Genomic DNA, 25,338 nt, shown 5'->3' with positions numbered 1-25,338 from the left:
GACTCGAAGAGACCATGGACAGATGGCCCCGTGGCACTGTTAATCATGCATTTATAGGGTACCAGCTCACATGGTGATGGCACTCACCCAGAAGCAGAGCATGGAAGGCTGATGGGTTAATCTGGTGGACTTTGTCAGGTGCTGGAAGGGGAACACACAAAGGCATTCCTCAGGGAGATGCTTAGATACACAGGCCCTGGGTAGGCCAGGGGAGAAGATAAAACGTCAGGCTCCCAGCTCAGCGGGGAGCCTGCTTGAGATTCTCTCTCCTTTGCCCCCTATTCTCTCTCTCTCTAAAATAAATAGATCTTGAAAAAAAGTCTAAAAACAGCTAAAATTAAACTGCATTGCTTAGAGATGTAGACGAGAGTGGTCAAGCCTGGAAAACAAGGAAAGGGTTGTCAGAAAAGTGAGGATGATGGTGACCTCTGGGAGAACGGAGGTGACCTCTGGGAGAACGGAGGTGACCTCTGGGAGAACGGAGGTGACCTCTGGGAGAACGGACGTGACCTCTGGGAGAACGGAGGTGATCCTCCGGAGGGAGGCCCCTGGAGCATGTGGGGCTGGCGCTGTCCGGCTCTCGGCTCTCGACGGAGCTTCTGCTTTACACTCGCTCTTCACTACACACGTACGGTTTTGCGTTTTTGTGTCGTGATTCCCCAGGAAAGAGAAGGCGGCACGGGCTGATCCCGTATTTAGGAGGGGGCAGGGGGGTCCGGGGCGAGTCCGGACACGACCGCGCGCGCAGGCTCCGTGGGAAGCAGGCCTCGAGCTCGCGTTCGGCGCGTCTCTCCGGGAGACCCGGGCAGGAGCGGCGGTCGCTCGCGTCGGGCTTGCCGCTAGGTTTGCCCTCGGAGACGTGACCCCGGGGTCCGCACGGGCCTCTGCTCCTCACCCCGTCCCTCCCGACGGAGCCTCTCCCCGCGGCGCTCCGGTGACCCGGCCCGCCGACGGCCCTGCGGTGCGGGACTCCGGCCCTTCCCGCTCGTGGCGCAGGGCCTCACCCGGGCCGCGGCCCCCGGAGCCCCGCCGCGCACGCGGGAGGGGCCGGAAACCCCGTTCCCGCGGGAAGCCCCGCAGCAGGGCGGAGCGGGCAGGCGTGGTGGCCGCGGGCCTCCCTGCGTCCTGGGCCCCCGGGCCGCCCTCTCACCGCGCCGCGCGGCCCTGCTTCCGGAGCCGGAGCCGCCCCCGCCAGCCGTCGGTCCCGCGGCCTTCCCGGGCGGATTCCCGGGGCGGAACTCGGTTTCTCCGCGTCCGCGCTCTCCCTTCCCTGGTTCCTGCCCGACTCACCCCGACGCGCGGGGAGCCCAGGCTCGGCCCCGTGGGCCCCGCGCCCGAGCCGCGCTCCTCCGGCACCTCGGCGGCCGCCGCCCCGTCCCCTCCCCTCCCGCCTCAGCCGACTCCGCACCCTCCCGCCTCACCCTCCGCGTCCTCCGCCTCCTCCCGCACCGCACACCCCATTGGCCTCCGCCCCTTGCCGCCGCGCCCTCCCGCGCCTCCACCGCGGCGGCCTGCTCTCCCCGCCCCGACTTCCCCGGCCCTCAGCGCCGCCCACAGACCCACGACCGGGCTGCGGGCCCCGCCTGCTCTCTCCAGCGAGGAGGCGCCGACCCCGACGCGGGCACCACCCTCGGAGCCAACGAGGAGAGCCCGCGTAGACGCGGCGGCCGCGCGCGCACCCGCCCTGCGCGCCGGACGAGAGGGGCGGGCGGAGAGGGCGCGCCCGCTGACCTGACGACCAATCAGGGCAGGGCGGGCCCGCAGCCCGGCTCCCAGTGGCCACTCAGGCGCAGGCCGACGCGCTGCCTGCTCTCGGACTGGACGAGCTTCCTGCCAATCAGAGGCGGAGCAAGAGGCGCGTCGGCCAATAGCGGGAGGCGGCCGGGTCAGGCCGGTGGCCCGGCGGTGCGCGCGGTGGTCGGCGAGCCGCTCGGCGCGGAGGGAGTGGCCGCCCCCGGGCCCCCGCACCCCGCGCCCTCGGCCCCCCGGGCCCGCCCCTCGGCCGCGCCGCGTCATGCCCGGCGCCGCTCGGCGCTAGTGTCCGGGCCGCCGCCGCCCGCCCGCAGCCGCGCCCACTGTGCAGAGCCAGAGGGATGGTGGCAGTCACGGGGCGGGAGCCAGACAGCCGTCGCGCGGACGGTGCCATGTCCAGCTCCGACGCCGAGGACGACTTCGTGGAGCCGGCCACCCCGACGGCCACGCAGGCGGGGCACGCGCTGCCCCTGCTGCCCCAGGAGGTACCGGGGCCGGGGCGTGGGGAGGGGCGCAGGGGAGAAGCCGGGGCCCCGCAGAGCTGACCGCGGGGAGAGCTGACCGCGGGGCGTGAGCGGGGCTCGGCTGGGGTCCGAGGCCGGGCCGAGGGCGGCGCCCGAGGAGCTGCGCCTGCTCCCCCCGCCCGGGCCCAGCCCCCGCTCCCGGAATTCACGGGCCGCACCCCGCGGCCGGTCCTTAGAGCGACGGGGCCGGGGCCGGGGCCGGGGGAGGGCCGGGCGCCCCGAGAGCGGAGCGTCTGTCGGAAAGCCAGGAGGCGGCCCTCGCGGCGCCCAGACCTGCTGCCCCGCGGGCCGGTGCAGAGACGCGGCCCGCGGATCGGCGTGTCCGCCTCCGCCCGCCGGCCGCGGGGCTTTCCTCCCGCCCCCGTGCCGGGGCCACTCCTGGCTGCGTGTAGGAGCCTCGGGGGGGAAGAGGGAAGGTGGGGCCTCGCGGCGCGGCCGGACGGGACGAGGAGGAGCTGCGGCGGCGCTGCGGGAGGGCGGCCGGGGCGCGTGCAGTCCCGGGAGGGGGACAGCTCCGGGGCGCGGGGCGGGGGTGGCCGGTCCCCTCGGGACTGGCGGCTGCGCTCGCAGCATCCCGAACCGCCCGTGCCCACGAGCCAAACCCTGCGGGCGTCTTCGCCCCCGGGGAAGGAAAGGCCGCGGCGGGGTCGTCTCTCGGGCACCGTCCGGGAAGGCGGCGTGGCCTGCGAGCGGGAGCGCCGGACCCGCGCCAGGCCCGCTGCCGGCTGTGGGGTCCGCACGCTGCTGGACCGCTCCCCTCGGCGCCCCGGGCTTCAGCTCCACGGAGCCAACCCGCGGCCTGGCAGGAGATGCCCTTGGAAGAGGCCCGAGAGCTCCAGAAGTGTGGAGTCCGTTATCCCGCCGCAGCGCGTCCTGGGCGCAGGGGCTGCGGAGCGCGTAGAAGGCACCTGCTGCCCTTCGGCTGCCGAGGGACGGGGTGACAGGGCACCCACCCAAGAACCGCACCCGCCTTTCTGTCCTGTTCCTTCCCCACTCGCTCATTCAGGGCCTGTTTGGGTCCTCACTGCGCCCCGGACAGCGCGTGGGGCTCCGGGTCACTTTGACGGAGTGTGTTGCGGTCCTGCTGTGTTTCACCAAGAATTTGAAAACGTATCATTTCACTTATATGTGGAATCTACAAAACAAACACACGAACAGAGCATAAACCGACTCATAAACAGAGAAGGAACCAGTGGTTCCCAGAGGGGAGGGGGTGGGAGGAGAGGCAGAGTGGCTGAAGGGACTGGGGGGTGCCGGCTTCCAGTACGAAATGAACAGGTCACTGGGATGAAGGGCACAGCGCAGGGAAGGTAGTCATCGGCCCTGTAATAGTGGTATCTGATGGCAGGGGGTAGCCGCCGAGGGGTGAGCATACTGTGCCCTATAGACCTGCCAGACCACTGTGCCCAACACCCCAGAACTAACACAACCTTGTGTGTCAGCTACACCTCAAAAAAAGAGTAGGGAAAAGATGGAACTGGAAAGCTGGGGGAAAGGACTCTGCAGACAAAGGTACCCGGGAGCCTGAGAGATGTTATAATACTGAAAAGTATGCACTAGTGTAGAATTTTAGTTAAGCTGGAGGTTTGTGGGGAAATTAGAGAGAACTGGCTTCATTTCTTTAAAAACAACAAGCAGTGAAAGATCCCCCTCCCCGCAGCGGGTGCTGAGCATTTTATCCAGAGCTGCTTTGGGCCATTCTGTACCATCATGCCCTGTTCTCCCCCTGCCCGTGCCTCCGGAACCTGAGCTGGACCAGGCACTGATCTCGCTCTATGGTTTAAATAGGAGAGAAGCAGTGAGGTAAAGCGAATGCGGGGTGGATGTCTGGAATGATCCACGACCACCTGGGAGCCCTGCTGTGGGTGGCCTCGTCGTGAGTGAATGAGATGCTGCCCTCAGGAAGCTTGGGTTCTAGAAAGGAGAGCTGACAGGAGCACGTAACAGCCAGCCTGCCCTGCGGCACGCCAGGCACTCCAGAGAGGAGAGCGTGGCACATGGTGGAGGCACAGTGGAGGGTGACTTGTTAGTTAACTCGGTCTTGGGGGCAAGCGGGGAACAAAGGGCAGAACACTCACAGGATCAGGAACCTTAAAGAGAAGCGTTTAGAATGAATGGATGCTGCTAACTTATATGGTGCCGTGGTGTGCATTAGACAAAGGGCACACAGCTGGGCTGGCAGATCACTGGGAGACAGGTGCCCTTGTGCAGTGAACAACACACACCACATTCAGGGCAATTGCATTAGCTAGATGGACAGAGGGAGACTGGGAAGAACATTCCGGACAGAGAAGACAGCATAAGCAAGGACATAAAAATGGTAAATTCATTCTAGAGCAGAGATAGTAGAACTGGGGTGGGGAGGCCTGATTGAATGGTATTGGGGAACAGTGGGGTCGACTTGGCAACTGAGGAGTGTGGGGGAAGGGGGCGACAGGAGAGCATTCAGAAAGACTCCCGTATTTTAGCCTTGGGTACCTGAGTGGTGCAGCACTGATGAGACCCAAGGAGACGCAGACAGAGCAGCCCCTGCTCTCATTCCCCAGTGCCTGGCTGAAAGTGCCGGTGGTTCCTTTCCAGTTTCCTGAGGTTGTCCCCCTTAACATTGGAGGGGCTCACTTCACCACACGCCTGTCTACCCTGCGGCGCTATGAGGACACCATGCTGGCGGCCATGTTCAGCGGGCGGCATTACATCCCCACCGACGCCGAGGGCCGGTACTTCATTGACCGGGATGGCACGCACTTTGGGTATGTTTATCCCTCTGTGATCAACTCTGTAGTCCGAGTAAGTGTCCTGGGCTTCGGTATGGGGTGTTAGTGTCTTCCACAGTACCTAGAAGAGGAGATCGCAAATGTGCTGCTGGAATTTAATAAATGTGTTTATTGAATGATATAAAAAGGCAGTTAGTTTCCCAGAGGAGATGAGGACAGCCCGAGAAATCCCAGGTGACACCCAGTGGCTGCATGTGGTGGAACAGCTTCTGTCCTGTGGAACTGAAGAGCAGAAAGTTGTCATCTGTGTGGAACAGATGTGATCCCACCTGGAGGCGGGCAGGTTCCAACACAGCTTCTTGCGGGAAATCCTCAGATTCGGATTCTGGGGCTCCACATCGCCATTAGGGAGGGACATGGTGTGTGACCATGTTGTCAGACTTCCTTCAATAGTTTAAAACAAATGAAAAAAAAAGGTGAGGGAAGCGCCAATATGTGATTGCCATCCTTTAATTTTGCCAAAAGAAGTCTTTACCAAAAAGAACCCCCAAAAACGAAAAAAAACACTTCAATTTTGACTGTCATTTTTAATACTAAAACATGGAAAGACACAATCTCAAAAAAGAAAATAGCCCTTCGCAAGAAAGGATTTCTGACACCTCACACGTAAACAGTTTAAAGACTTTTTATGTTTTAGTTTCCTTATTTGTGAAATGAGAAATAATTGTGGCTGCCTCGCAGGCCTGCCGTGCCGATTACATAAGGAGCCTTTCTGTGACCTCTGGCCAGGTCCCTCCAGAGCATGTGGCGAAAGCTGTTTGGCCCTTCAGCCCAACTTTGGAATGCCTAGAGAACGAACCTGGTTCTCGACCTTCAGCGGTTCTCGACTAGGGAGGCAGAAACTCTACAGCCACTGCCTCTCCGTGCTGGCCTCTGATTCGGATTGCCCGCACTGGGAGAAAGGTCATTTTTATCCTCAGAAAGGAGCCTCTGGTCAAACAATTTACTTTGAACCATCTGGGTGTCCCCATTGGGCTGTCAGCTGCCTCCGATGCTGAGAAAACAAAGTGTCACATCACTCTGCAGAGCTATAAAAAGATTTTTGTTTGCAGGCTGTTTGGGGGAGGAAAGTGCTGGCCCCAGCTGGCAGCTCCCACAGTACTCTTAGCTGGGCCTTGCCCCGGGGTTATGTTTTTCAGAGCAGACCAAGGTTTGCTTAAGATCCTAGAGCGCTAATTTGGAAAGGGGTTGTGGGGAGGGGGAGCAGGGTTTGGCTCTAGGTTGATGTGCCTGTGCCCAGGTGGCCATAGCTGGAGAGGGGCGGAGGCAGGCAGGGGTGTGGCAGAAAGCAGGATATTGTAGCATTTCTCCTTGGGCTGCTGCACTCCCGTGGCCTGTGACTCATCATCAGCAGATGAAGTTGCCTGAAGACTCAGATAAAATAGTGCAGGTGTTTAAGGCATTGGGTCAGGTACATTTCTCTGCTGGGGCGGCTCCTGTGCTCCCAGTACCCACCACGAAGGCTGCTTGATGAGTGAAACGCTTGGGACTGGAGTCTGACCACTGTGGATATGGGCTTGGAGTCAGGCAGGTCTGTATTTGGGCTCCTGCTAGCTGTGGCTCCTTGAGTAAGAGTGTTCTTTAACTTCTCCGAGCCCCTCTTTTTCCTCACTTATGAAATGGACCTAAAATGGAACTTACTGCACAATGTCATTGACGTGATTCAGTGGGATAAGACATGGAGAATGACTGACACAGATCAGGACTTACTTAGTGTTCACTGGTGTTACGTCTTGGTCATAGACCACTACTGAGGCAACATCTTGATCTTGGGGTTTACTCACACGTCTTTACAGAAAAGACCTGCCCACACCTACCAGTGAAGGATCTGATTACTCTTAGCACTTAAAGAATCTGAAGATAGAATGAAAAGAACTGAGTTTTTATTTTAAGAAAATGCAGCATGTGATTCTATTCACCCAAGCACCAGTTTGTTCAGGTGTTGTGGGTAGTCGTTTGATGTGTTGGTAGCTACAGAATAAGACTGATGGCGAGGATGTAGAGAAGATGAGGAACCCTTGTACATTGCTGGTGAAAATGTAAAACGCTACGACCATTTTGTTAAGTGTGCACTTCACCTTACAAGTGAACAGTTCTACTCCTAATATATACCCCGGAGAAGTTGGTACGTGTGTCCCCAGGAAGTCTTACACAGGAATGTTCATAACAGCTTTACTCATAAGAGCCCCAAACTGGAACAACGCAACTGTCCATCAACAAGAAAATTGGTAAATAAACGACAGGCTATCCATTCAGTGCCGGGCCACCTCCTTTGTCACACATGACGTACGGAATGAGTCTCAGAAGCATTCTGTTGAAGGAGAGAAGATAAGCATAGAAGAGAACGTACTGTGTGCTTCCGCTTATATGGACGTCACGATGAGGCAGAAGTAGTCTTTGTTGATAGAAGAATTTGGGGCTTGAATGGGAAGAGGCAGAGGGAAACTTTAAGGAGATGGAATGTTCTGTATCTTGGTGTAGGTGGTGGTCATAATCAAACTGTATACCTTGATTGCGTATTAACTATATCTTAATTTAAAAATCTAGATTAAGGAGCCCAGAAATCATATCTTTCCATTATTCCTATATATGCCCAATAAAAACAACACCTAATAAAAATAAAAAATACACCTAATAGTAATTTTAATGGTAATGATGCTGATAATAACAGCTGCTAATGCATACTGAGGGCTTACCCAGTGCCAGGTATTTTCCAAGCACTTTTTATCTATAAACTCACTGAATCCCTTGATCCTGTTATGGCGTAGGGTTTTGTTTTTTTTTTTTTTTACAATTTTCCCTCATTTTACAGATGAGAAAATCAAGGCACAGAGAGGTTAGGTTCACTTACCCAAGATTATGCAGCTGGTAGTCTGGTTCCAGATTCTGTGCTCTAAGTACCATGTGTCACTGCCCAGGTCCATTAGCTCCTTCTCAGCACCTCTCTTTCCTTCCTGCTCAGAGATGTGCTGAATTTTCTGCGCTCGGGCGACCTGCCGCCCCGGGAACGTGTACGGGCTGTGTACAAAGAGGCCCAGTACTATGCCATCGGTCCTCTCCTGGAGCAGCTAGAGAACATGCAGCCTCTGAAGGGGGAGAAAGTGCGCCAGGCATTTCTGGGACTCATGCCCTATTACAAAGGTGAGGGGTCAACTGCCCAGGGTGGTCAAGGTGTGGGCAAGGAGGGTTGAAGGCGTCTGTCCGGGCCTCGGTCTTCACCAGAAGAGGTGGTCTGAGAGTCATCTGCATTGCTCAAGGTTGGAGAGATTTCTGCTTCCCTTTCTGCCCTCCCCTCCCGGTCACACTGGGACGATTCAGGTTAAATAGGACCCACTTGGCCTATGACATCATCAAATCCCATTTCAAAAGGATTCTCCCCATTCCATCGTTTGGGTTTCCTTTTGCCACGGTGGTCCATGATCCCTGTTTAAGTCTGCATCCTTCATGAGCCCAAAGAGTCCCTGCCCCAGGATCTCGCTCCCCTGTTGGATCCTGCCTTCCCTGGGGCTCTCTCTGTGTGCCCTGACCCTGCCTCGCCCACGCCCCAGCCTCCTGACCCTTGTCCCAGTGACGGGTGCCGTCTTCACCCCCACAGACCATTTGGAGCGGATCGTGGAGATTGCCCGGCTGCGTGCGGTACAGCGGAAGGCCCGCTTTGCCAAGCTCAAGGTCTGTGTCTTCAAGGAGGAGATGCCCATCACCCCCTACGAGTGTCCGCTTCTCAACTCCCTGCGCTTCGAGCGGAGCGAGAGCGATGGGCAGCTCTTTGAGCACCATTGCGAGGTGGATGTGTCTTTTGGGCCCTGGGAGGCTGTGGCTGACGTTTATGACCTCCTGCACTGCCTGGTCACGGACCTCTCAGCCCAGGGCCTCGTCGTAGACCACCAGTGCATCGGGGTGTGTGACAAGCACCTCATCAACCACTACTACTGCAAGCGTCCCATCTATGAGTTCAAGATCACGTGGTGGTGAGTAGCCCTGCTAGGGACAGAGGCCTGTCAGGGAGGGTGTCTGTTCTCTTTAGTGGCTCTGGGAGTAGGATCCTGAGAGGGGCACTAACTGCCCCAGACCCGCTGAGGTGAGGACCAAGTCCTGGGGCACAGCTGCAAGGGGTTGAAGGTCTCCTGGCAGCTCCAGCCTCCTGGCTGGGCCTTGAGGTCAGGCTTAGGGCTTGTGGCCCGGAGGGACTTGTACCCGCGCTCTCCTGACCTTTCCTCAGGGCACGGCAGTCTTTTCCTGAGGCTGATGGGGTCTGGCGAGCTGGGGCTGGACCAGGAAGTCCGGAGAGGTTTTGTCACTCTCCTGGTCTTGCAAGAGAGTTTCTGCCCTTTTTAGTGCCACGTTACCAGACTACTACAGGCGTGATCCCTTCCTCAGCCCCGTTCAAGGGCCCCTTGCGTGTGCCTAGCACACAGGTATGAGCACAGATTGCTATGGGGGTTACCCAAGGACCTACCCCGAAGCCCCTGACTGAAGGAGAAGCATTTTCTCTCCCTCTTCCCCCAGGGATAGTTCCAGGCTTTGTTTTAGGATGTGGAGAGACTCTTCCTCCTGAAACATACTCTTCACCACCTTTTGGAGATGTAACCATAGTTGCCAAAGCCGTGCACCAGGTTGGCCTTAGAAGAGCACAATGTTTACAGCCCTGCCTTAGGGCCGCAGCTTCTCCTACCTTCCACCAACCTTCCTTGCTTGAAGGGTTATCTTCTCAGGGCTGTAATGTAGATTTCAGAGGTTCCTTTCGAAGATTCCCTGAGTCAAGCAGGCAGGTTGCATAGATCTTCTGTTATCTTTGAGATGTAACATCCTTTCTGGAGGCTCAGAATATCTCTTTGGCTGCCATTTCATGTGTTAGCATCCGATTTGCGGTGAACCTCTGTAGATAGGAGCCCCTCTTAAAGCCTGCTGCTTTACCCTGCTCACGTTCTCCTAGCAGAAGTGTCTGTTCTGAGGAAGCACACAAAGGCTTGGGTGGGAGGCACAGCTAGACCAGGAGCTGTAGGACAGTCGTAGCAAGCCTCCATCATGCTGTCCTCTCCACATCTCAGACAGAGAAAAAGATCCACAGGGTCCTGCTCCCGTCTTCAGACCAGGGCAGTTAAGCAGGCTGTGGACACGCGTCTCCTGAAGGAAGAGCTGCGTGGCACCAGCAGTGGGAACGTAACATTCCTGTGCTGCATTAAGGGCTTCTCCTTGTGATCATGACTGTGCTTGACGGTCCTGGGTATTTGTTAGGGAGGTTTTTTTATATGTAAAACACGGGCAAGGACAGCCTCATTGGTCTCAGTCCTACAAGACCAGATTGATGGGGGAGCGGGAGGGGGAGCTGAAGACGTCTGCATCCTTCTGAGGAAGAGAAGGCCAAGTCCTGGGACCTCGCTGAACCCCTCAGTGGGGCAGTGACCTCCTGGCCCTCTGTGGAGCGGGTTAGGGGCGCAGTTTTGCACTCCACGTCATGTGGTGGAACAGAGGTCCACACGGGGTTCTAAGAGGAAGGTAAAGTCAGCTGTTGAGGTTCTGAGGTATGTGTTCTCTCCGTTGTTCTCATCCACGAATGAATCATCGCTGTTCTGGAGTTGATGTCCCTGCCTAAAGCTTACTCCGACAACTCGGCTCTTGTCTGTTCTAATAGAAGTCCTTCACTGAATTTGCTCCGATCGGTGTTACTGCCTAATGCAAACTCATTTTTGGACAGACACTGAGGCAAGCTCTTCGGGAGAAAGCTGGTGTGAGTAGAAAGGAGACCATTAATCCCAGTGCTTTCGGTTATCTGGCCTTGGCTCCTTCTCGTTGCCACCGCTGGCCCAGGGCATCACAGTATTTTGGTTAGAGTCCAAACATGGAAGACAGAGTGACTGGTAGGCTCAAATGTAAGTTTGCTCAAAGATAGGCCTGAACACTAGCTTAGGGCTACATGAATGCTGCAGGAGGACACTGTCCCCAGGCCCCTTGCTAGAGACACTCCTTTGGACCATCTGGCCCTGTGTTGTCCTCACAGTGGTGTACTCTGTGCCGCTGTGGGAGAGACAAGGCTCTGGGCCAGTAGACCAGGCAGAGCAGGGATACTGGCAGCCAGCTTCGAGCTCTTTTCAAACGAAGTAAAAGAATTCAGTGGCCCAGTTTGGCCCTTCTCTGATGAGAAGCCAAGGCCAAGATGAAAAGTGCTTTTGGATGTGGTGGTTTGTGATAATGGCCTCCAGATAAAGGTCGTATCTGAGGAAGTGACTTTTCCCCGTTGGATCCCTTCTCAAGTCTAAATGGTCAGGTCTAGAGCATACGAAAGGTTGGGTTAGCAAGGAGGGCTCCGAAGGGTGAATGCTTGTTCCCGATCCAAGGGAGTACGTTTTCATTGAATTCTTGTGCGTAATATTGATGGGTTAAACCAAGTGCCTGCCTTTGGAGCTTCCGTTATGTTTGACTTTGGGCACCTTTCTCCCCGGTGTTGTGCTCGCTGGCTGGGAAGGTGAAAGTTTTAGGGGATAGGGTTGTATGGTGCAATAGCAGCCGTGACAAAATTCCGCAAAAATGAAAAACTTAATGGCAACAAATGAGATTGAAACAAAACCACAACGAACCATGACAGCATGCCGGATGGAGGAGCTCTTTGGGTGACTCTCTGAATAGAAGAGAGAGGCGAATCGCCAGCATCCTTACTCCACCTCTGGGGTAACTCACGAGGCTGTCCATTGCCCATCCTGTGCAGAGAGTCAACTGTGCTCTGAAAGGTTCTGTTCTTTCTTCCTGGGGCTTAGGGTGTTCTGGAGGCTGTCGGAGCCTTGTGCCTCAGGCGGGTCAGGTGACACAACCTTCCTGCTCTGGGTTGCTTGTTGGGGGACTAGAAGAATGACATTTGCAAGCCACAAAGTGGGGTGAGCCTCAGTGTGCAACCTTGGTCCAAGCCTGATCCTGAAGAGGTTAAGACAAATGACAGCAGCAACAGAACAAAACTGCTTCACTGAGCATTTTGGTCCCAGGTAGAATTTTCCCTCTACCTGGGATCTGTCCGTATTTGATTCCAAGTGATTAAGCTTTCTTAGGTACCTTTCACTGGGGCTCGTTCATGAAGGCAGTGCCTGCCTTGTGATCCTTGAAAGAGGGGGGCTTTATTCATCAGAAGCCGGAGCGTGGGGACGTGGGGTGAAAGAGGCACTTTTTGGAACTCTGGAAGAAACGTATATGTATGCATATGTTAACGGGGAGACGGGTGGGTTGGCAGGGGTTGAGGAGGTGGGAACAAAGACTGGGTGTAGGAACCGGTTGCCTCTGGAGCATGGGAAGTCACCTGCGCCCACGGCCTGCCTTCTGTGTGGTGGTGGGTGTGTGTACACGGTGTAACACCTCCTGTGTTCATTCGCTGCCTGTCTGTAAGCGCTTTGGTGCATGGAGCCCCAGGACCCGCACATGGCATTAAAGTGAAGAATTAGAACCTGGGTGCTGTGCCTTTCTTTTCTAGGGACTTACCCTCATCTCTCCTCTGCCCTCTCGGTGCTAGCAAACAATGTCTTGACTTCTCCTTGAAATGTGGTGTGTTTGGGAACGCGCAACGACGTAAACTAGGCTCTTTTCCTGAGCTCGGCAGCTGAACTTCTGCCCTGGCTTGAAGTAAGAGGGACGTGGGCCCCGTGAAGGCCGTTCTGCAGTTACTCTAGCCTTGTCTCTGTTCCAGGTAGGAGTGTGCCCACCCAGTCTAGGCACAGAGCTCTCCCCTCTCGTGTTGAGAGGTCTCCAGGGGAAGAAGATACCACAGGTGCGCAGTCACTGTGTAGCTCCCAGCCACGTCAGGTGGTTCCGAAAGGAATCCCTTCTGTCATTCACCACTTCTTTCAAGGGAGAGAGAAATGGCTCTAAGCTTATGTGGGCCTCAGTGGTTAAGACCGGTCCTTGAGGAAAATGGACTTGAGTTGTTCTTCCTCTGGAAGCAGAGTTGGACACCTTCCTGGCTAATGAGTGTCCTCATCAAGATATCCCTTGGAGTCACTCCATGAATTAACCCAGAAAGGTGAGTCCTGACGTGCTGGGGAGCTGTGCCGCCCTCCAACTGCTTCCTTAAATCTCCGATGATTCTGACTTTTAAAGCACTGCATCACCTGCGCCAAGTATGTCCCTGACCTACTTACTGTGCACACAACCACAGGGTAACAATACACCAATAATACTTAACGAGTGGGAAACTGAAGCTCGCAGAGCTGTAATCTCCTCAAAGGCAGGCGGCTAGTAAGTGGAAGTCAGGATTCTGAGGGCCCTTTTCCGAAATCCTCGCAGGTGTTCAGTGGGGCCCTCCCTTCTTGACAGCTCAGTGTCCCACCTCTCGGGCTTAGGGCTTCACCCTGCTCACCCTGTGAAAATTTGACAGGCAGATGCTCTGGAAGGAATGTTAGAAAGACTTTCTTTGATGTGTAGGTTTTAAGTAATCCCAGCTCGGGTCCCCAGTGTACTACCCTTCTGAGTGAGAGACGCACTAGGTGGAGAAGGGCCCCGCTCGTGGGCAGTGATGGACGCAAGTAAGGGTTGCCGCCTGGCCTGTAGGTGTGAGATGATCTGGGGCGGCTGAGTGAGACTCCTGCAGCCCTCGGGCCTAGCCACACAGATGTGCAGCCTGGCCACGTGGGGCAGGATGCCCCTGGCCTCAGGAGAAGAACTGAATGTAAGGCTTTTTCGTTTAGCTTAGGGCATCTTGTGTGCCTGGCTTGGGTTTTTTGGCCCTTAGGCTCTGGGCCTGTTTGTTCCTTTGTCATCATTTTGGAGATGACCTCGTAGCTAGCTTCACTAACTTTTCCTTTTGATCTGTTCACTTACAGCATGTTTCTTTCACTTTTGTTTACTTATCTTTAACTTCCCATCATTTGATTCCTTACCATTTTGTTTTTCCCGTCACGTGTTTTAGTGTTCTCCATTTTTAAAAAAAATTTTTATTTATTTATTTGACACAGAGAGAGAGAGAGATCACAAGCAAACAGAGAGGCAGGCAGAGAGAGAGGAGGAAGCAGGTTCCCTGCTGAGCAGAGAGCCCGATGCGGGGCTCGATCCCAGGACCCTGGGATCATGACCTGAGCCGAAGGCAGAGGCTTAACCCACTGAGCCACTCAGGCGCCCCTAGTGTTCTCCATTTTTTTAAACATAATTTTAAACTTTATATCTAACATAACTTTAAAATAAAGCCCCTATATGAATAGGATGCTAATGAAGGTAGTTCTTGTTCTGAGCATGGGTAATGATATGCCTTTTTTTCCCTCCTCCAGTCATTTCTACAGCGATCTTATTAGCCGTGAACATTAGGTATCTCATTTTTCCCTTAGATGAATATCGACTTCTGAAGTCTAAAGGCAAGGAGAAACTGACAGTCATTACAAAAGCCATAGATCTGGGTTATCTATTACATCCGATGGCAGAGCTCTTCCCTCCCCCTCCAGAATGCCACCGTCCCCCATATACACCCAGTAACAGTAAGTTCAGACTTAGGAACAAGGCAGTCCCAGTCCCGACTGCTGAGGACTTCTTCCTTCATACGCTTGTTCTTCCCGAGCAGTGACATGATCTAAATATCCTGGGATTCCACCACCTCCAGCCACCTGGAATTCAGTGGAAACGGGACTGTCGTGCACCAGGAAGAAGTCTGACTCAACTGCAGGGAAGACTTTGAACCGTCTTGAACCATCCAGAAGTACTTCATAGAAGGGACCCGTAATCAGATTGTGATGTACCTTTTCTGCCCTTCTGTGATTTCAGTGGCAACCTGAATCACCCTTCCACAAACCATGACTTTTAGAAGATTCTCCTAATGTATTACAGACCCTGGGTTTTTTCCTGTGTCATGTGATCGTGGCAGGTGGCCTAGCTCCCGTAGATCTTTTGAATAGATGGATACATACTTCTCCTTTATTAAGGAAAAATTAAGAAATAGAAACCCAAAGCACCACGAAACTTAAGAGCTTGATCTCCATTAAAAAAAATTAATCAGTTAAGAGTTGAATTGAAATCCTTATGCCTCTATTATGTTTGTAGGTGGGCTGGATGGTATCATCAGGCTTAAGTCCTAAGAACGTGTATCACCTTCTGTAAATGCCATTAGTGTGTTTATTAGTGTGAGTTCCAGCATTACATCCTCGCCTTCAGCTCTGCCTCCGCTTGCACTGTCCTGAGGACCCATCTGTCCATGCACCCATCTGTCGCGGGTGCCTGCTGTCCCCACTCTCCCTGCGTCATCACCACCCCCCACCCCCACCACTTACGACTGCCCTGTCTTTGGCATTTTAAAGCTGGTTTGCCACTTCTGGCCGCACCTCATCCAGCATTCGGTAGCCAGCCCTGGTGGTGATGTTCCGTCCAGCAGTGTCCCCCGCTGCTTCGCAGGCAGGTAGGTGCTCTTGGCACCAAGGTCCCAGACTTTCCGTTTCAGCTTTCTCACCTGGCCTGCTAGGATTTGAGGAGCATTTTCAGCCCTTCTCTCTAAGTTCCGTGTCTACCGTGACTGCTTCCGCAATGGCAGCAGATTCTGGCAAGGCCCCACCAGACAGGTAAGTTAGCTTCACCCTCCTCTACCCTTGGAAGGGATAATCACCATACTTTTCCCAGAAACTGCATTCACCAAGAGCTTCCTAACAAAAATAGGGACTTCCCTGGTCAGCTGACCACATCACTGTTGGCCGAAATGAGGATGGCGTTATTCACTTGGCACTCCCAGAAAGTCAAGGCAGCGTATATCTGCCTCCAGCATATTCCGGAAATGTTCTACCCAACTGCCTGATTGTATACTTCCAAATACAGCTCTGTCTGGAAATTCCCGCTGGTTCAGAGAGGTAGGATGTTGAGGAGTACTGTTTATAGTCACCTACTGGAATGTTCCACCACTTACACTGGCTGGGCGTTTAGCCTGGAGGATTCCACAGACATGGGGTTTACTGCCTGGTTTCGAACCCTGTCAGCACTGTGTTCTGCTGGGATGACAATCCTGACCCCTTGATGGCAGCAGCAGCCCTGGGATAACCTGCAGTTGTGGACTGAGATCCAGAGGTGGGATTTCCAGAAAGTTCAACCAAGGTATCCTCATGATAATGTATAAGAAAGTGATGTGTCTGGGGAGGGGGGAAAAAAGTGATGTTTCTTAGGTGGAAGGTTCTCCAGATGCTCAACTACCCCACAGTTTTGGGGGTTTATAGGCAGTAGTCATTCGGTCATGTTCCTCCACTTCTTCACATGGCCATCCTGCCTTTTTAGGATGCGGTTTGAGCTGACCCCTTGCTAAGGACCCAGAATTCCAGTAGCTGAAAACCCTGTACATCTTTTCTCCTATCATGGTCTTAAGCAACCCAGACACACTTCAGTGCCTTGGCAGGGATCACGGAGGCACAAGCATGGGCAGCCTCTGTCCCGTTTCCCCATGTCCACGATACTGGCACTGGCAGGCCGACAACCCTTGTAGGTGTGAGAGTTGCAATAAGACCAACAGATTCAAGGTCTAGAGGCGGCACTGAGGAAGCCCTTTGGGGATGTCTTGTCTGCAGGCACCCGGAGTACTCAAGGTGAGACTGGGAGCTTGTTCCCCACAGTGCAGCAGGATGTGTTTTTCAAACATTTTGGCTTCTGAAGATACTGCAAACATGCACAAGAGCCCGAGAAGGAGGCCAGCTATCCCACGTGCCTTGATATCTCATGCATTCAAAATGGAAAATAACAAGACTTCTTGGGACCTTCTGACACAGCAGTATGTGCTGCTTCCTTCTTCGGTGAGCGTTCCCGAACTGCATAGAGTCATTTGTATTAGTCAAGACAAAACAAAAAAGTAGCAATTGAACAATTTCTGTCTTTAATGTAAGTCAGCTTAATCATAGTTGCATTGTAATAATGAGGGGCTGGTTCACAAACAGTAGTGATAACTAGAGAGAACGTGGAAAGACCACATAGAGGAAGCGCCACCCAGGACTGAGACAGGGGATCCAAGGAAGAACAGCCCCTTCCCCAGAGCTGGTATCAGACCTTTTTGGAGAGGGCAGAGCCATGGTTTACTGAATGGCAGGGAAGTCATCGGGTGCTATGCTTGGTGAAACTTGCTGGAAATCCTAACTCTAGGACGCTGGGAAAATCTCTTCAGGGAGGTGTTTTATCAAGGCACTCCACTACAAAGCCACCCAAGGTGAGTGCTGGGGAAAGCTGCTGGCCTCTTTGTGCTGCTGGCGACCACGCACTGCAAGAGCTGCGTGCCGGAGAAGCTGTGCTGGGGCAATCACACCAGAACCAGAAAGGGAAGTACCTTTCCTCTTGGTAGGGTGTCCCTGATATCCTCTGCTAATGAAGTTTAATATCCTGTTAATTGGCAAAGGAAAAAATATTCAAAAGTCCCAACCCAATTCTGCAGAGCCAACGAAGGATGAATATGGAGCTAAGAGGCAATCAATAACTGGCATCTTTTTTTTTTTTTTTTAAAGATTTTATTTATTTATTTGAGAGAGAGCATGAGAGGGGAGAAGGTCAGAGGGAGAAGCAAACTCCCCATGGAGCTGGGAGCCCGATGTGGGACTCGATCCCGGGACTCCAGGATCATGACCTGAGCCGAAGGCAGTCGTCCAACCAACTGAGCCACCCAGGCGCCCCCTGGCATCTTTTTTTAAAAGATTTTATTTATGTGAGAGAGCGTGCGGGGGGAGAAGCAGAGTGGGGAGAAGCAGGCTTCTCACCAACCAGGGAGCCCGATGCGGGACTCAATCCCAGGACCCTGGGACCATGACCTTACCTGAAGGCAGACGCTGAAGTGACTAAGCCACCCAGGTGCCCCAATAACTGGCATTACTATATGCTGGTGACTCCCAAATTTATACTCCTGCCCAGGCCTCTTTCCTCAGCCTTGAATTGTATGCCCAGTAACCAGATAAATACCGCTACCTCAGGGTCGGTTAGCCATCTCAAGCCTCATGTATCCAAATGGAATTCTTCATTTCCTCTTCCACCCCAACATCCTTATTCTATCTTTCCTATCTCGGGAAATGCCACCACCATTCATCCAGTCAACAAAAACCTGAGAATCATCTTTAACACTCCTCCTTACCGCACCTTCTAGTGCAATCCATCACCAAGTCTTGAATATATCTTCAGGATGGATCTTGAAAACGTCAAAAATTCACCTGTCTGAATCACCATTGTTTCTCAATTGTGTTACTACAAGGGCTACTTCGCTTAATTTGGCCCCTGATTACCCCACCAATCTATTCTCCAAAATAGTCTTGAAGGGTCTGATGAGATCCTACAGCACGCTCACTTAAAACCCTTCACTTTTACAATGGGCTTGTAAGGTCCTACCAGGTTTGATCTGGGTCCTATGCACCCCAGCCTCCTCTCACCACCCTGCTCCTTCTTCTTTTCCCATCTCTGCTCTGGCCTTTTTTTCACTTCCTGCCTCAGGTTTTTGTGACTGTCATTCCCTCTCCCAGGAATGCCCTTCCCCCAACCCTTCTCATGGGCTGGCTCACTTTCCTATTTTATGTTCAAATGTCATATAACAGCTCAAATGTCACATAATAAATGGGACCTCTGATCATGCCATCTAAAGCGCACTTTCATTACTATCTATCACGTCACCTGATTTATTTCCTTTATAACATTTATTACCAATAGTAATTATCTTGTTACGTCTGTATTTCCTTTTAAATAAGCTCCCTGAAGGCAGAGATGTTGCCTCTGTTGTGCACGACATTTACAGCCCTATGCAGCCCCATGACCCCAAGATCACAGCCTGAGCCAAAACCAAGAGTCGGAGGCTCAACCGACTGAGCCACCAAGGTGCCCTAGAAAGTTCTTAATTATAGTAAAATGTCAGCTAACAAATATAAAGGAAAGGATGGGGATTGGAAAAATCTACATTTAGCAATGGTCAAATTTATAACTGACTTAGACAAGAATCATCAATGGATTCTAAAACTGATGAGCTGTTGAAGAAAAACAGGATCTAACATAGTCTCAAAGTGGTTCCCTACAAATAACTAATTACGAAGGTAAAAACAGTAACTTGACAGGGTAAACATCTGAAAGTTTCCTCATGAGTCACGTAACCAAAGTCAGCATTAGCCGAAAGGCCTGTCCTGAGAAAGACACATTATTTATATGATTTCTCTGCCAAAATGAATAACCTGAATCTAATCATGAGAAGACATTAGACAAACCCAACTTGAAGGACATCCTTTAGATTGACCATCTTCCACTTTTCAAAAATTTCAAGAACTTGAAAGACAAATAAAAATGGAAGAACTATTCCAGATTAAAGGAGACATGACAATTAAATGATCCTGAGTTAGATTTGGGACCAGGAAAAGCAATAGCTATAAAGGCCTTTCTTGGGAAAATTGATGAAAACTGAGTAAGGGGTGTAGATTAAGCAGTAGGATTTTATCAATGTTAATTTCCTTTTTTTTTTTTTTTAAATGATTCTGCTTTGGTTTTCTAAGAGGGTATCTTTCGTCTATGGCCCTACCACCCCAAATGCACCTGATCTCATCTAAGAGGGTATCTTTGTTTTTAGAAAATACACACTGAAATATACAGAAGTCAAGAAGCACGATTCTGCAATTTAGTTGCATTCTTCAGGAAAACTGTGTGCATGTGTGTGTAGGGAGAGACTGAACAAACGATAAAGCAAATGGGGCAAATATACAAATTCAAGAAGCTTAAAAAACTCCAAGTGAGATAAAGTCAAAGAGATCCACACCAAGAAACATAATCAAACTGTAGAAAGCCAAAGAAAAAAGAATCCTGAAAGCAGCGAGTTGCGAGAACAAATTCATCACATAAAAGGGATCCCCAAAAGAATATAAACGGTTTCTTAACAGGAACTGTGGAGGCTAGGAGGCAGTGTGTTGACATATTTGAAGAGTTGAAAGAAAAACCTGTCAACCAAGAATTCTGTATCTGGGGGTGCCTGGGTGGTACAGTCAGTTAAGCATCCAGGTCTTGGTTTTGACTCAGGTTGTGATCTCAGGATCATGAGACTGAGCTCCTCACTGGGCTCCATCCTCAGCATGGAGTCTGCTTGAGATTCTCACTCCCTCTCCATCGGCCCCTCCTTCTCTCTCTAAAATAAATTATTTTTAAAAATAATTAATTTAAAAAAAAGATTACATCTGGCAAAACTCCTCTTCAAGAATGAAGGAGAAATAAGACATCCCCAGATAAACAAAAGCTAAGGGAATTTGTTACTGGTGGACCTGCACTGTAAGAAATGCCCAAAGGAATCCTTCAGATTGAAAAGCAAATGACACTAGACAGTAAACTGAAGCTACATGAAGAAATAAAGAACACTGGGAAAGGTAAATACCTAGGTAAATGTAAAAGCCAGTGTTGGGGTGCTTGGGTAGCTCAGTCAGTCAGTTGAGCATCTGACTTCAGCTCAGATCACAATCTCAAGCTCCTAGGGTCCAGCTCTGCATCAGGCTCCCTGCTCAGCAGGCTCCTCTGCCCTTTCCTCTGCTCATCCTCTCTTTCTCTCAAATGAGTAAATAAAATAGGGGCGCCTGGGTGGCTCAGTGGTTTAAGCCTCTGCCTTCGGCTCGGGTCATGATCTCGGGGTCCTGGGATCGAGCCCCACATCGGGCTCTCTGCTCAGCGGGGAGCCTGCTTCCCCCTCTCTCTCTGCCTGCCTCTCTGCCTACTTGTGATCTCTGTCAAATAAATAAATAAAATTTTTTTAAAAATGCAGTAATGAAAGAATTGAGGAATAATAAAAAAAATATGCCATATAGAGAACTAGCAAAACGGCAGAAGTCATTCCTTATTAGTCATTACTTTAACCGTAAATGGATGAAACTCTCCAATTAAAAGTCAGAAACTTGTGGAGTATGTTCTCTTAAAAGCTCCATCTATATGCTGTCCAAAAGAGTTTCACTTTAGATTCAAAGACACAAAGAGGTCAAAAGTAAAAGGATGGAAAAACGTATTCCATGCAAACAGTAAACAAAGGAGAGTATGGGGTGGCTATATTATTAGAGTAAATTTTACATTAGAAAAAGGGTTATAAGATACAAGAAGGACATTATATACAGAAAAAAAATTTAATCCAACAAGATGATCCAACAATTGTAAGCATATAGCATCTGAATCAGAGCACCAAGTACATATGAAACAAGGAGAAATGAGGGAGAAATTGACAATTCTACAATAATAGTCGGAGACTTCATTATCCCACTTTTAATAATGGATAGAACAACAGAGGAAAGATCAAGAAGGAAAGAGTACTTGAATGATGGTATAATCCAAGTACACCTAGCAGACATACATACAGAACTCTTCACCTAACAATAATGGAACACACATTCTTCTCAAATGCACACAGAACACTGTCCAGAGTAAAACATATTTTAGGCCAGAAAACACGTTTTTTTAAATTAAAAATTTTCAGCTTTATTGAGATATAATTGACATATAACATCATGTAAGTTTAAGGTATACAATGTGTTGATTCGATATGCTTCTATACTGCCAGTGTTTCCATCTGTAGCGTTAGCCAACCTGTATCACATCACATAATCACCACAGAAAATGAATTTTAATAAATTCTGAAAAATCATAAAAATGTCTTTTCTAATTATAGTGGAACAAAACTAGAAATCAGTAACAGAAGAAAAACTCACAATAATTGAAAAAATTTTTAAAATGCTCTTAAATAACCAGAAGTCAAAGAAGAAATCATAAAGGAAATTAGAGAATATTTTGAGACAAATGAAAATAAAAGCACAACATACAAAACATAGTGAATGTACTGAAAGCAGTGCTTAAGTGAAATTTCTACCTGCAAACATCTATAGTTAAGAAATCTCAAATCAGTAACCGAACTAAACACCTTAAAAATTTTTTAAAGTAGGCTCCGCACCCAATGTGGGGATAGAACTCATGACCCTGAGATCAAGAGTCTTTTTTTTTTTTTAAAGATTTATTTATTTATTTATTTGACAGAGAGAGAGATCACAAGTAGGCAGAGAGGCAGGAAGAGAGAGAGAGAGGAGGAAGCAGGCTCCCCGCCAAGCAGAGAGCCCGATGTGGGACTTGATCCCAGGACCCTGAGATCATGACCCGAGCCGAAGGCAGCGGCTTAACCCACTGAGCCACCCAGGCGCCCCAAGAGTCTTATGCTTCACCTACGGAGCCAGCCAGGTGCCCCCATACACCTTAAAGGAACTAAAAAAGAGCAGCACAAACTGAGCCAAAGTTAGCAAAGAGTAGGAAATAAACATTAGAGTGGAGAAAAGTGAAATAATGAATAGGATAAAAAGAATATAGGAAACAAAACCAAAAATTTTTTTAAAATCTGCAAAACTGGGGCTCCTTGATGGCTCGGTTGGTTACACGTCTGGCTTTGGCTCATGACAGAGCCTGCTCCACGACAGGCTCCCTGCTCAGCAGGGAGTGTGCATCTCCATCTCCCTCTGCCCTTGATTCCTGCTCGGGCTTTCTCTCTCTCTCTGAAATAAACAAATAAAATCTTAAAAAACAGCAGCAACAACAACAATCAGCAAGATTGACAAATATTTAGCTAGAATGTCAGAGAAAAAAGAGAAGACTCAAATTGCTAAAATCAGAAATTAAAGAGGGGACATTACTAACTTTACATAAATAAAAAGGATAAGAAAATACTATGAACATACATACACCAACAAATTAACCAAAGGAAATGGACTAATTTTTAGAAATAGAAAACCTACCAAGTCTGAATCACCAAGAAATGGAGAATCCAGATAGATCTGTAACTAGTGACAAGGTTGAACCAGTAATCAAAACCCTCCAATGAAGAAAAGCCTTGGACTGGATGGTTTTGCTGGAGAAGTCTACAAAACATTTAAAGAACTAATACCAATCCTTCTCAAACTTTCCCAAAAAACAAAGTGTAGAGAACGCTTTCTAACTCACTAACTCATTTGTTGCCCCAATACTGAGCCAGATAAAGACACAATAGGAAAAAACAAAAACTACAGATCAACATCCCCTATGAATATTGACACAAAAATTCTCAACAAAACATGAACTGAATTCCACAGCATATCAAAAGGATTATATATTGTGGCCAAATGAAATATAGTCCTAGAATACAAGGATGGTCTAAAGAGAATTAAGGGTGAAAAAATTACCTTATCTTCTCAACTGACAGAGAAAAATCTCGTGACACAATTCATGACAAAACACTCAACAGACTAGGAATGGAGTGAAACTGACTTAATATAAGAAAGTCACACATGAAAACCCACGGCTAGCATTCTATCCAACGGCGTGAGAAGTGCTGCCACTGAGATCAAGAATAAGACAAACGTGCTCGTTCCCCACCCCCCAATTCTATTCAGCATTGTGTTGGAGGTTCTAGCCAGAGCAACTAGTCAAGAAAAAGAAGTAAAAAGCATCCAGGTTAGAAAGGAAAAAGTAAAGTTACTTCTGCTCAAAGAAATGATTTTGTATGTAAAAAATCCTACGATTCTACAGAAAAAAACCTGTTAGAATAGAGCAATGTAGTAATACAAAATCAAGACACAGAAATCAGTCACCCCTCTACATACTAACAATGAGCAACCTAAAAGAAATTAAGAAAACAATTCCACTTATAATAGCCTCAAAAGGAATAAAATACTTAGGAATCAATTTAATCAACGAGGTAAAAGATTTGTACAATGAACACTCTAAAACCTTGCAGAAAACAGAAGACAAGGAAATGGAAAGAAATCTCATGTAAATTGGGTTGTTTGTTGTTGAGTTTTAAGGGTAACAGTCCCTTATCAGGTAAGTCATTTGCAAATATTTTCTTCTGTGAGTTACCTTTGTATTCCGTTGACTGTGCCCTTTGGTGCACAAAATTTTCAAATTTTGTTAAGTCTAGTTTTTGTTTTTGCCTTTTATTACCTATGCTTTTGGTGATGCCGAAGATACTACTGTCAAATACAGTGTCACGAGGCTTTTCAGCTGTTTTCTGAATTTTGTATCTCACATTTAGGTGTTTAATCCAGTTTGAGTTAATTTTTGTATATAGTGTTAGGTAAGGGTCCAAATTCATTCTTGTTAATTTTATGTCACTGTGTTTTACAATAAACAGTTATGTTTTAAAAACTGTCCTTCCCTTTCCTGAGTAACAGAAGAGCCTGTCCACTGAGGAGAGCAGGCAACGCCGTCCACCCAGGGTAAAGGCCGCGGACGAACAGCAGAGGTAAACCCCACTGGACGGTCGAACACCGTCGCTCTGAGATCGGAACAAGACAGGATGCTGCTTCCACGGTCCGTAGTGCGTCTCCGTCCTCGGGGGTGGTCATCTGGTCTGACCTTCTGCATCAGTCCTGCTCGTCCGTCCCCTCGGCGCCCGCACTCCCCACCCTCCTCTTGCTCTTCTTCCGACCCAAGAGGAACCTCTGATTCTCGCATCTTTTGATTCCACGATGAGTTTTTAGCCTCTTTTATCCTCACTTTTTCCAAATTCATACGCTAAAGGGGCACCTGGTGGCTCACGCGGTGAAGCGTCCAACTCTGGACGCGAGGTCAGGTCGGGATCTCAGCCTGGGAGATGTTCCCTCCGTCCGTCCGTCCATATCAAAAGAAATGCACCTGCCAGAGTCACCCGAATCCAAACGACACGGCGCAGACCCGCACCCGTACAAGAGCTGAGCCACTCAGTGCCCCGCTTCCCCAGGGACGCAGGACCGCGGGGCCGTCCCAGCCGCCCCCCGCCCGCCGTCTCGGGAGGAGCAACCGGGCAGCCGGTCCCACCGCGTCCCACCGCCGCGACCTCACCCCCGCGCCCCGGCGGACCGACGGGCCGTCCCCCCGCCGCGCTGCACAGGGGCGGGTCGAGGGCGCTGCCGCTCCCCGCCCCGCAGAGACCCCGGCCCGGGTCCCCCCGCACCCGCGACGAGCTCCGCGGCCCGGCTCGCCCGCACGCTCCCTCCCCGCGCCCCCGCCCCCTCCGGCGCTCCCGGGCTCGTTCGCGGGCCCCCCGCCCCTGCGGAAGGTCCACACTCCCCGGGGCCTCGCCGGGCACAGCGGTCACCGGGAGGGAACCGACCAACGAGGGACACACAAACCGGAGTCCACGGACCCGGGCGCCGGCGGGGCCACTTCTGGGGCGTGACCGGGAAGAGAAGCCGACGCGCTCGAGACGCAGCCCGGAGACCCCTCTGCGGGGACAGGTCCTCCGCCCCCGACCCGTCCCCGCCGGAGGCGCCCCGCACCCACCTTCCGCCGCAAGCCCGCGTCTGCGGGGGCCGCGCCCCGCCCGCGTTCGGGGGCCACCGGGGAGCGAGTCCGCCTGGGCTCCGCAGGGGACGGCCGGACGCCCGTCC

General features: G+C 51.1%; 1 protein-coding gene across 8 annotated transcripts; it reads left to right on the top strand.

The window, feature by feature from the left end:
• The first annotated feature begins 1,888 nt into the window (after positions 1-1,888).
• KCTD7 (potassium channel tetramerization domain containing 7) lies at positions 1,889-24,782 on the top strand. Of its 8 annotated transcripts, none has more exons than XM_082714415.1 (6): positions 1,889-2,237; positions 4,857-5,026; positions 8,013-8,191; positions 8,646-9,018; positions 12,721-13,049; positions 14,577-15,012. In XM_082714415.1, the coding sequence occupies exons 1-5, from the start codon at positions 2,094-2,096 to the stop codon at positions 12,896-12,898; spliced, it is 1,044 nt and encodes a 347-aa protein (XP_082570541.1). In that variant the 5' UTR covers positions 1,889-2,093; the 3' UTR covers positions 12,899-13,049; positions 14,577-15,012. The 8 variants fall into 8 exon arrangements, with proteins under 8 accessions (XP_082570541.1, XP_082570544.1, XP_082570546.1 ...); XM_082714418.1 differs by having other exon boundaries at positions 12,717-13,049; XM_082714420.1 differs by lacking the exon at positions 14,577-15,012 and adding an exon at positions 10,683-10,778 and having other exon boundaries at positions 12,717-12,850.
• Positions 24,783-25,338: the final 556 nt, after the last annotated feature.

This window comes from Mustela nivalis (genome assembly GCF_964662115.1).
Source record: "Mustela nivalis genome assembly, chromosome: 19".
Lineage (NCBI taxonomy): Eukaryota > Metazoa > Chordata > Mammalia > Carnivora > Mustelidae > Mustela > Mustela nivalis.
This window is presented reverse-complemented; position numbering and strand designations above follow the sequence as displayed.

What these genes read in the sequence shown, in the direction of transcription:
- KCTD7 (XM_082714415.1), top strand. Translation starts at nt 2,094, where the DNA reads ATGGTGGCAGTCACGGGGCGGGAGCCAGACAGCCGTCGCGCGGACGGT. An exon ending in TGCCCCTGCTGCCCCAGGAG is followed by an intron (nt 2,238 to 4,856) that starts GTACCGGGGCCG and finishes GTTCCTTTCCAG; the next exon opens with TTTCCTGAGGTTGTCCCCCT. An exon ending in ACTCATGCCCTATTACAAAG is followed by an intron (nt 8,192 to 8,645) that starts GTGAGGGGTCAA and finishes TCACCCCCACAG; the next exon opens with ACCATTTGGAGCGGATCGTG.